Source organism: Ictidomys tridecemlineatus, chromosome 8, assembly GCF_052094955.1.
Source record: "Ictidomys tridecemlineatus isolate mIctTri1 chromosome 8, mIctTri1.hap1, whole genome shotgun sequence".
In the NCBI taxonomy this organism is placed as follows: domain Eukaryota; kingdom Metazoa; phylum Chordata; class Mammalia; order Rodentia; family Sciuridae; genus Ictidomys; species Ictidomys tridecemlineatus.
In genome coordinates this window covers 35840465-35852578 of record NC_135484.1, presented here as the reverse complement: position 1 = coordinate 35852578, position 12114 = coordinate 35840465, and the positions used below count along the sequence as shown (strand labels likewise).

Here is a 12114-nt window from a genome sequence, read left to right as displayed (position 1 = left end):
CCTATTGTTTAAGGTATTTTGAATCAAATGTTTAATTTCAGAATAAGTTTCACAGAAACATTTTGGATTTCTCCTCATTTGCTTCTGTATATTTGCTGTGTGTGGCCAGGGCTGGCAGACTACAAATTATATTTCCTATGCTCCATTTTTTCTAGCAAAAGATCAGAAAGATAAAGAGAAGCTTCTGGTTCCTCGTTCATACCCAGTGGTGGTAGTTGTGTTGCTGAAGAACAGGTAAGTCTGGACTCTACAGTCCAGATGCAGCAGAACTCTTCTATGCAGAATGATCCTTAGTGTTCCAGAATCAGCAAATGGTGAAACATCGGATGAAGCATCAGGTGTGTTCTCCAAGTCAGGAATCCGAGCAGTTTCGAAGCTCTCATTTTCTAAGCTCTATGATACCTTCTTGCTCCCTAAACCCCACCACCATTTTTTTTCTAGATATTCCAGCACCTTTGTCACCTATTATTTCCTGTTATTTCATACTTAAATTTCTAGTGTTGTTTCTATTGTTCTGACTGGACTGTTCTCCTGAAAAAGTACCCTTAAAATAAGATTTTATTAGAAATCCTGCACTACAAATAGAATGTATGTCCTTGACACCATAAAAAAAGAGGAACCTCCAAATTGTGCTCCCTAGAAAACAAGGCCTATGTTTTCACAAAAGAATGATAAATTGTATTAATGCTTCTGAAATGGAAACCAAAGTGGTGTGCCAAATTATTAATTCAACACAGGTTTTAGAATATAAATTTCACTAAAGCTTTGTTTTCAAAGATAATTTTTTTAACTTAAAACATCTTTGGGTGATGATTTTATTAGGGATTTTTACTAAAGATTTAAAGAAAAGTTGATACCAATCTTTACAAGCTCTTCAAAAATTAAGAGGGTGAAGTGCTTCACATCTCACTCTATAAGACCAATATTACCTTCATACTGAACAAAGATAGCACAAGAAAGAAATACAAGTCCCAAAATTCTCAACAAAATGCTATCAGATGGAAGCTAGCAGCATATAAAAAAGATTACGTACCATGCTATTATGGTTTGGATGTGAGATGTCCCTCAAAAGCTCATGTGTAGGACAATGCAAGAAGGTTTAGAGGAAACAGGATTGGGTTGTGAGAGTGTTAACCTGAATGGTGAAATTAATCCCCTGATGAGATTAATTCAGTGGAAACTGAAGGCCAGGAGGATTTGGCTGGAGGAGGTGAGCACTGAGGCATACCTTTGGCATATATATTTTATATCTGGTGAATGGAGTCTCTTTCTGCTACCTGATAATCATGTGTGCTGCTTCCCTCTGCCATACTCTTCTGTCAGGAGGTCAGCCTCATCTAGAGCCCCAAGGAATGGAGCTGGCTGTCTACGGATTGAGACACCTCTGAAACCATGAGCCCCCAAATAAATTTTACCTCCTCCAAAATTGTTCTTGCAGAGTGTCCTAGTAACAGCAACTAAAAAGCTGAGTAAAACACATGAGTAAAACATGCTTAAGTGGGATTTATCATAGGAAGTCTGGATGAGTATCTGAATGGATGCAGAAAAAGCATTTGGCAAAACCCAATCCTGTTTCATGATAAAAAATACTCAACTAACTAGGTATAAATGAAAACTATTTTCAAACTGATAAAGGAGGTTCATGAAAAACTTGGAGATAATATCACACTTAATGGGGAAAGACTGAATTCTTCCCTCTAAACTTAGGGGATGACTCTTGTCATGCCTGTTCAACACTATACTGGGTATTTTAACGAGATCAATTAATCCAGAAAAAGTCAGTATCCTGAGTCAAAAGACAAAACTCCAACAAATTTAAAGCAATTGAAACCATATAGGATGATTATGCTCTCTGAATATAGTGGAATCAAACTAGAAAACAATATAACAGGAAAATCTTCAAACCCTTGGAAATTAAATATCTCACTTCTGAGTAATCGATATCTCAGAAAAAATCTTTTAAAGAGAGCTAAACCAAAATGAAAATTCAAGATACCAAATTTTGTGAAATGCAGATAATTCAGGGCTAAGAGGAAGTTTTAAACATGAAATACTTCACCTTAGAAAAGGAGGCAATTATCATATCAATAATTTAAATTCCTGCCTAAAGAAACAGGAAAAAATAAATTAGAAAAATGGAGCCAAAACAAACAGAAGAAAGAACATAAGGAAGATCAGAGCAGATACCAACAGCATTGAAAGCAGAAACCTGGTAGAAGCAAGTTTGATCTTTATTAAAATGACCAGTAAGTATGATAAACACCTAGCAAGACTAACATATGTAAAAAGAGAGAAGACACAAGTTAGCAATATAAAAATTAAAATAGGCAATATTCCTACAAATTCTTCAATAACTAAAAGTATTAAAAAATATTACAAATGGCATTTCATGCACAAATTTAACAATTTAGATGAAATGGACCAAATCTCCTAAAAAGCACAAAATAACAAATTTACCCAACATATATTAGGTGATCATTTCACCCAACAACTCCAAGAGATGTTGAATCCCTAGCTTAAAATCTTAAGAAATCTCCAAGTTCAGTTGATTTCACTGGAGAATTCTACCAAATATTTAAAGAAAAATTAATGCTAATCCCATTCCATATAATCTCCCTGAGTAAACAAGTGAGGAGAAAACACTTTTCAATTTATGAGACCAGGAGGGGGCTAAAGCCAAAACTACACAGAAAGCACAAAAAGAAAAGAACTGATCTATCTCTTTCATGAATTTATATACAAATATCTTCAACAAAAAACTAGCAAACTGAATAAAAACCCACATGACCCCTCCACCATGAACAAGTGATGGTTCATTAGTAAAAAGTAATCAATATCATTTGTGAAATAAAAATAAAAGACCCAACATTTATATCACTGGGGTCCTAGAAAATAAGGAGGAGTTACTAATGATCACTCAGAGATAATGGCTCAAACATTTCCCAAATTGGTGTAAGATACAGATAACTGATTCAAAAAGCTGAGAGAAACTCAAAACAAGATAAACATAAAGAATTCTATGCCAATATACATCATAATTGAAACAGAGAGAGTTAAAGAGAAAGCAAAAAGTCTTGGAAAATGCTATAGTGACTGACATGCTCCATTACCTATAAAAGAAAAAGATTAAAGTGAATTTTCCTCTCCTTTCTTTCCTTCCTTCTTTCTTTCTTTCTTAACTTGAGACCGTGGACACCACAAGGAAGTGACACTACTTTATTTAAATGTCCAGATTAGTGAAAATGTGCTTGGGGAGGAAGGAGAAACAAAGCCTTTTAGAGGAAAGCAAACTAAGAGAATTTTTTGCTAGAACTACCCTTAAGAATGGCCAAAAGGGGGCTGGGGATGTAGCTCAATGTGTAGAGTACTTGTCTTGCATGCACAAAGCCCTGGGTTCAATCCCCAATACCACATATACTGAAAAAAAAAAAAAAGTTATGGAGTATTCTTTAAACAAAGGAAATACTAACAAGAGGCTGCTTTCTTGAGAAAGAATTAAAAGGGAGAGTACACAAAAACAGAGTTAAAAATAAATTAACAGACTAATTCTTTTGCTTAGTGAGTTTTAAAACTATTTGAATTTGAAACTAAAATATTATCTGATATGGTGCCTAAAACATACATGAAATATTTAACATTTATATTTAAAAGTGAGATGAGTAAAATGATCAAAATAAATCTAAGTTTTATAAATACTTAATATGGTGAGATGTTAATGCTGATATTGATACACTGTGATATGCATCATATGGACATTGTAATATTTAGAGAAAGAATTTAAAAATATAAAAAGATATACTTAAAAGCACCCTAGAAAAACTCAGTAGAATTCTAAAATATATCTAGGCAACCCACAAGAGGATAAGAAATGGGAAAAATAGAAATGAAAATAGGCAATAAATAAACAAATAAACAAACCTTACTCTAGATCTCACAGCTTCAAAAAACAAACAAGCAAACAAACAAAAGAACGATTAGGCTGGGAGCAGAGCGGTGGCACATTGTTGTATTCTCAGAGGATGACAAATTCAAGGCCATCCTCAGCAAATCAGTGAGCTCCTGAGCAACTTAGATAGACCCTGTCTTAAAATAAGAAATGAAAGGGGCTGGGGATATATCTCAGTTGTAAAGTGCTCCTAGAGTAAATCCTCATTAACCCCCCTGAATTAATCCAAAATGGACCATAGACTTAAGTGTACAATATAAAACTATAAAGCATTTATCAACAAATATAGAAGAAAGTTTTTGGGACCTAGGGCAAGGAAAAGGTCCTTGGACTAGAAACATGAACCACAAAAAAAATAAAAAAATAAATAAATAAAATAAAACAAAACTAAGAAATTGGTCTTTATCAAAATTAAAAATTTTATTTTGCAAAAGAACATGTTAAGATGTTTGAAAGATAAGCTAACAAGTGGGATAAAAATGATTGAAAGCCACATTTCAAGAATATATAAGGAACTCTCAAAATTCAACATTAAAAAATCCAATTAGAAAATGAGCAAAAATGTAAAAAACACTTTATCAAACATGAGACTTAAATTAAAAAAAAACAGAATCCAAGATATTTAACATCATTAGTTAGGAAGCAAAAAATTCAAATTAAAACTAAAGTGAGATATTATAATGCACCTAATAGAAGATTTAAAATTAAAAATATAAAAATAAAAAAATGGTGAGAATGCAGAGAAGCTAATTCTTTAAAAAATATTTATTTTTTAGTTGTAGTTGGACACAATACCTTTATTTATTTATTTGTGCTGAGGATCAAACTCAGGCCTTGCATGTGCTAGGTGAGCACTCTGCTGATGAGCCACACCACAGCCCCCAGAGAAGCCAATTTGTAATATATTGCTGTTGGGAATGAAAAATGGTACGGACACTCTGGAAAATAGTCTATCAGAATTTACAAAACTAAACATACTCTTATCATATGACCTAGCAGTTATACTTTTGGACATTTATTCCAGAGTGCGCTTTATTATCAAAGTTTGTTCCCTTATATACTTTCTATAACTGCAGTGGAAATTTAGCCAAAACAGGGGAGGAATAACACCTGCTACTCTTGGGTTACCGTGATCATCCCTTATCAGAAAGCTCCGAGAAGGCCAAGATGTTCCCCAAAAGGCACATATGTCTGAGGCAGATAAACATGAAACCGCAAGCCTGTGTCATGACCCTGTGAGCTGGCCACTTTGCCATGCAGAACAAGGAATTAGGGGCTGGGCCCCAGGGGCCAGGGAAGGCCTGCTACCAGCAAGTCCCCCTCTTTAGTTTTTTGCATGTCAAAGGGAATCAAGTAGCCCCTGTCTTAGGTCGTCCACTGCCCTTACAGTGCTTACCCGTCTCTGGGGAGGCCCCATTCCCCTGGCTTAGGTTGCAGTGCAAGCATGGAAGTTGCCTGTCACTGGGTACTACAAGATCAGCTCTTGTCCTACGTAAACGGACACTTTTCAGTTAGGATGTCATGGCCAGCAGGACACAACTGCGGATCCCAGTCATAATCTTTGCCAGTGGGATAGCTATGACCAGGGAGCTTTCTGAATGTAAGGGTCTGGGATGATGGCACTAAGTCAGCAGGGTAATAAGGGACCTGGGCAAAAGCAGGCACATAGGAGGGCTCGGGTATTGGCTCCTGTCCAGTTACATCTCATCTCCGGATGGGTCATAAGTACACCTCGTGGGCGGAGTCGTCCATTTCCAGGCGTTGGTAGTGAACCTGTATTGGCTTGGAGGTTAAAATGTTAATCTGGTCCTTAATGAATTGAGTTATCCTATTTGCAACACAAGGTCCCAAGGTTGCAATCAAAAGAAGACTCAGTAAGGGCCCCAGGAGGGGAAGAAGGTAGGGCAGGAACCCATTCATCCCAGTCCAAAGAGGGTTCTCAAATAATTCTTTTCTCCTTTTCTCTAGGTCTTCTTGAAGATCCTTGATTTTAGTGCGAACTATGCCCGATTTATTGACACAGAAGCAGCACCTTTCTCCCAAAGCCAAGCAAATCCCTCCCTGATTGGCGGTCAGCAGATCTAGGCCTTGCCTATTCTGAAGGACTACTTCTGCCAAAGAGTCAATTTGGTCTTGTAGGTCCCCAATAGTGCCAGATAGGGTCTGCACATCATCTATAAGCTGCTGAGATAGACGTCGGTAAGAATGTATCGCTGTACCCAGTCCAGCTGTGCCTGTGCCCACAGCAGCCGTTATCCCCAGTGTGGCGAGTAGCCGTAGAGCCTGTATAGCTCGCCTGTGTCTTCTCACTAGAGTCTCTAGGCTGGGGATGGGCAGGGGCTCATTCCCAGGGACAATAGTTATGTCAGCGAGGAGCAAGGTGAGGACACAGCCACCTGTCCAGTTGGCAGGAAGTTGAGGGAAGGCAGAGTTCCCACCACACATAAAAACAGTGCCGTTAGCGGGACAGAGGGCTGGAGTGGGTGAGGAATAATTTTTTACTGTTGAGCAATTTCCAAAAGAAGTAACTCCAACATCAACATCATAGATGTTGTTTTGCATCATACCCAGGAGACATTCTGTAAAAGTGCCCATAGGTTGGACCTTGAAAGGCAGCCCGGGCTGGCAGGTCTCATCATCAGATATGGTGGCATTGATAGGAACCGCCACAGGCATGACCACCCCTGTTGTTATGCAGAGCCAGCAGTCACTAGCAAGCCTGGGATCAGAGTTGTTAAGTAAGAAAACGGTGGTTTTTAAGATATCCCACGTATTGGCATCCAGATCTGGGAGCTGAGACTTAGGCAGCACCAAGGAGTGGTATATGAGGTCAGGGACCTGTGGTTTCAAGAGCTTGATAACTTGAAGATGTTTAACAGAATCAGTAGATCCCCCCCCCACCATCAGAGATCCCTGTAGGGGCTGCAGTGGGCCACCAGGAGGACTTACCAACCTCACCCTGGCACCCAGCCAACCGGAGTTTAGATTCAACTCCCCCTTGGCCAAAAAGAAAGAGTGAAGTGAAAAGTCACTCCCACCCCCTCCCCCAACCAGGTCTTGGTCAATCTGGCCTCAAAATACTGTCATCCCTTGTGTACACAAATCGAGGCCGTCTCATACCAAGAGACATGAACTGCTGAAGTATAAGTGCAAGTTGTGGAGCAGTTACTGAGGTTTTTTTCGGGACCAGGGGGGGTTAATCTTTGGTTTGTTCACGCATACCCACTTAGGGTGGTGAAATCCCCCAATTTGTTGATGAACTACAGCCCGGAGGCAGGCTACCTTGGTTACACAATTGGCCGTCTGAATCCAGCTACTGGGGGCCTGATTCCAAATCCCTCCCCTGCACTCGCAGGGGATCCCAAAAAGATGTTGATAGATATTACCTGGTGGGGGATCTAGCCCTTCGTATGCAGGCCTGTATGACAGGACCGTTATAAGGAAGATCCATCCCGCAAAACTCATTCTGTCACTTCTTTGGAGAAATGAAAATGGCCGAACCTGAAGTCCCAGGGTCGTTGTTCTTTCCTGAGTCTGCGTCCACCTGTCTCGTGCAGCATTCCGGGACCCAAATGAGTTTTTCCGTCCCTGGAGGGAAGACACATACAGCTCCTCTCACTCTAGCCAAGAGTGGAGCAGGGAGTTGCCACCTTCCTGTAGATAGATCCTTCCACCTTATCTGTGCCTTTTGCATGGTGGGAGAGGAGAAGTGACGCTGCGCCGCTGTACGGCCTTCAGCATCTGTGAGCAAAAAATTTAAAGTGAACAGAGTTATATTTAATAGTGCATGTGGTCCCTGACAACTCTGGTATATCTCCCCCTCTTTTGTTTTTTGCAAATAGGTTTTAAGATGTTGATGGGCCCGTTCTACAATGGCCTGTCCTTGGGGGTTATATGGGATTCCTGTTTTGTGTATAATATCCCACTGTGAGCAAAAATTTTGGAAGGTTTGACTAGTATAAGCTGGGCTATTATCTGTTTTTATGCATCGAGGGGTTCCCATAAAGGAAAAGGTTTTTACATAGTGCTGTATCACATCTTTAGCCTTTTCTCCTGAATGTAAAGTAGCAGAGATAAACACAGAAAATGTGTCTATACTGACATGTACAAAGGACAACTTTCCAAAACTAGGAATATAAGTTACATCAGTTTGCCAGAAGTCATTTGGCTGAAGGCCCCTTGGGTTGACTCCCAGAGAAGGGGAATGGATAAATGGTGTACAAGTAGGGCATAGGGAGACAATTTTTAAAGCTTAATCCCGGGAACATCCTGAGCAGAAGCGCAAAGTTTGTGCGTTTAGGTAAAATTTATTATGAAGTTGTAGGGCCTTATCATACTCAGTTATTGTATATACATGGTTAGTGGCATGTGTGGCAGTGTCTGCCATGGTGTTGCCCGACGCCAGAGGGCCTGGAAGCCCGGAATGACTTCTAATGTGACCTATGAAGAGGGGGTCTGCCCTAGCCCATATAAGAAGCTGTACTGTCTGTAGTTGGTCCATGAGAGTGGATTTTTTTCCAATATAAGGTGCCGTCTCAATCGCGGAGGCGAGCCTGGCGATATAGAGACTGTCTGTGAAAACATTAAGGGGCACCGAATTGTAGATCTGTAAGGCCAATATCAAGGCTGCAACTTCCACCTTTTGGGCTGAGCAATCAGCCACCCTTTTGCGGATGACCTGGGTTCCATCCAAGACGACAGCAAATCCATTTTTGGCCCCGTCAGTGAAGACGGTTTGTGCGCCTAGAGTAGGGTCCTGTTTTAGGATCTTTGGGAAAATTATTGGACATGTTTTTAGACTTTCAAGGAGCCTGCTTTTAGGGTAGTGATTGTCAACCTGTCCCATGAAACTACAGAAGAAGAGACACCAGAGATCATGTTCCTGTCTTAATTTAGAAAGAATGTCTTGATTATATGGTAATATGAGAACATCAAAGGTTTTCCCAAACAAGGCATCTCGTAGATATTTTGCTTTCCAAACTAATTGTATTACTAGATCATGGAAAGGTATCAAGACTCAGGAGGAGGATGCAGGTAAGTGAACCCAATAAATAGGACCAGTCTGCCAAAAGACTCCAGTCGGGTGAGTTTTGATGGCAGAACAATGAATAACAAGGACTGGGAGTAGTCCACCTGCATTACCTGCATCTCTTGTAAGGCTGTCTCTATCAATCTAAGTGCTTTCAAGGCTTCTGGAGTAGGTTTTCGCGGGGAGGTGGGTGAGGGGTCTCCTCTCAAAAGGCCATACAGGGGTTTAAGTTAATAGTTCAATATACTTAATGTTTAATCAACAATGTGAATTTATTTACCAAAATTAATCTTTATCTTAAACAGTAAGAATTATTAGGCAATAAGGATCTTTCTTTAAAGAAATAAACTTACATTTTAATAGGTGTTTATCATGTCAAAATATGGACAAAATTTTAGCTCACATTAGTATAGTTAAATTAGGAAAATAATCTGAAATACCCTTAAATTAATTATAGTCAGTTTAGTATATATAAATCTCTTTTTTAATTGTGCTAACTTTTTACATCATCTGTTTAGATAACAATATAAAAATCTTTTTTACTTAGGAAAATGAATATAAAGACCTTGTTTTACCCAAAGATGATTTCTTTCTTCTTTTTAGGATCCATGTGTGCTTTTTCTTTGTTGAAGCATCTTTTTCTTTAAAAAAAAAATTTTTTTTTATACTTTGGAACAATTTCTGAAAACCTTAGAATCTATAAACAAATTATTATACTTTTATAAGAAATATCAATGAAAATATAGTTAAAACCCTTAGATATTTTGTAGAAATAATTATAATAATTTATCATCTTATAAGTTTAAACAGTAACCTTCAGAATTAGAAACTGCTTGATTGTATTTTCACTTAAAAGCAAATTTATAGTAAATACATTTATCTCAAATATCTGTAACTGAAAAGGCAGAGTATCTGACAAATGTAAATATAAAACATAAATTATGGGCTTTCTGTTGAAGAAAAACAATTAGGCAAATATATATTAACTAATCAATTAGGCATGTGCTAATTAATTTATGATTAACAAATATAGGTTATCTAAATATCTAAAAATAATATATATTAAGAATAAGAACATAACTTATAATTGTATTAACTATGTAACCACGTGGTCTTAAAATATTTGGATCCATTTTAATTTATTTTTAACTAGGAGTGCACTCTTTTATGTGACGTCACTTGATGTAACTGAAATAAGATCCTTGAGTATACATTTTTATTTTTATAATTAGCAATGAGAATAAGGATTTTTTGGTCATCACAGGAACTTTGCCGGCTTGTTCCTGTGGCGAGCAAATGCATCCTCATAACCTCCAAAATTAAAAGTAAAATATAAAGAAGCATATTTGATATCTCTCAGCAATAGAACATTATTTAGTAACACAACTATAAAGAAAAAGTCAGGTTATTTAACTTAGAACTAGCTTAAATTTAGGACTGTAACATAGAAATGTGGAATTAAATTTTGTCTGAAAAAGATATCTTTCATTAGCATTTACAGGTAGCCATTTTTTTTTTTTTTTTTTTTTTTTTAAATACAGGCTCTAAGCAGCTCCGGTAGAAATCTGAAACACAGAAGTACAGGTTAATGGCTGGAAGGCGGGACTAGAAGTCCTGTCTGAGTGACTGTGGAAGAACAAATCGGAAGCCCGCAAAAGTGTGGGAGGTGGGACCAGAAAGCTGCTCTTCTGGCCAGGCACCCCATAGTTACCATGGTGATGCAAACAACATGGAGTCCACTGCCCATTTTTCAGGGCAAAAGTTCCCCAAGTTTTCCTAGCTGTTTGCATTTTGTTTGATTTTGTCTGTATTTTTCCCCGCCTGGCCAAGATCTTACTGAGGTAGCAGCTTGTTCTGTCTCTGCAGCTGTACATCCTGCACTTCCTGGCGTTCCCTTGGGGAGTCTACAGATAGAAAGGGGTTGGCCTGAGGAAAGTGACGGAGTCGCCCACTCCCCGAACATTGCCCTGTCTCTGGACCGCCCCGTACACTCTGGCTTCTGGGGCCCGGTGCGGGCCCCTGTTCCTGTTTTGAGGGCAGCGGCCAGAACCTATCTGGTAATATGAGCTCCATCAATATCCTTACAAGCTTGAATCATGTCATCAACACTCTTTACTCTGGTAGATTTAATGGCATTTTGGCAATAGGAATTTGCATTTTCAAGAGCCAATTGGTTAATGACCAGTGTGGCTTGTTCCAAGTTAGGGAATATTTTTCCTGCTATCTGAATCAATTGGGCTAGGAAGTCAGAATAAGGCTCAGAGGGTCCTTGAGCAATTTTTGAAATTTTTGTTTGAGCATTTGAAATAGTTAGAGCCTTCCAAGCCTGAACGGCTGCTGTAGCTATCTGAGCATAGACCCCAGGATCATAATTAATTTGCTGATTTATGATAGCATATTGTCCTGAGCCTGTTAACATTTCAAGGTTACGCCGTGGGAAGCCGGCGTCCTGATTCACTCGGCCCTATTCACTCACGACACCTCTCTTGATTTTCACTTTTCCACAACAAAAAATCCCCTTCAGACAACACAGCCCTGCAAAGCTGTTTCCAGTCACTAGGTGTCAGCTGACTGGCAGAGAAAGACTCTAAGGGAGTCAATGTAAAGGGGGCATGGGGTCCATAATTAGTAACTGCCTCCTTTAGTTGTTTAATATCCTTAAAGGCTAAAGGAACATGCACTCTGACTGGCTGTTCATCGGCCTCCAGGTTTTCAATTACTGGAAAAGTTTGGGCCGTCTTAGGCTGCCACTGAACACTCCCCCCCCCCCCCCCCCCCCCCCGCCCCGGGGTTGTCCTCGTCCCAATCAGGGTTATAAGGAGGGAGCGTAACAGCGATTGGAGCTGTAGGTGCTTTAACTCTTGACTTCCTTAATTGACCCTCTAGCTCCTCTATCTCCCTGTCCAGTTCCTCCTCCTCTTCGGAGAGAGAATTAAGATCCTCATCACCCTTTTCTGAAACGGGGACCTGAAGGCGCCTCTTTGCCTTATCATTTAAGTCTTTCGAGGGACCTTCGTCCTTCAGAGACGCAGCCATCTGCTCTTCCTGAACCTCACTGAGGGCTTGCTCGCACTCTGCAAGTTGTTCCTTAATCTTTACTTTGTCAGTTAAAAGAGCATCTTTAACCAATCTCCATAGA

The 12114-nt window shown here is 39.3% G+C and overlaps 2 protein-coding genes across 6 annotated transcripts in view; one reads left to right on the top strand and one right to left on the bottom strand.

Annotated features, from left to right (window-relative positions):
* The window catches only part of LOC120889133 (uncharacterized), a 53462-nt gene extending 46010 nt beyond the window's left edge, over positions 1-7452 (top strand). For 4 of the 5 annotated variants that reach the window (XM_078019221.1, XM_078019219.1, XM_078019220.1 and 1 more), the window contains 2 exons: positions 156-234; positions 5915-7452. The gene's annotated coding sequence lies outside the window, so the exon portion shown is untranslated. Of the gene's footprint in view, positions 1-155; positions 339-5914 lie in introns of all 5 variants that reach the window. The other variant, XM_078019218.1, reaches the window with a different exon arrangement.
* On the bottom strand, positions 4694-12011 carry LOC144365747 (uncharacterized). Its single transcript, XM_078018507.1, has 6 exons — positions 11760-12011; positions 10813-11000; positions 9089-9179; positions 8301-8714; positions 7229-7534; positions 4694-6943 (listed from the first exon to the last, which is right to left on the bottom strand). Exons 1-6 carry the CDS (start codon positions 12009-12011, stop codon positions 5666-5668), a joined length of 2529 nt encoding a protein of 842 aa, XP_077874633.1. The 3' UTR covers positions 4694-5665.
* Positions 12012-12114: the final 103 nt, after the last annotated feature.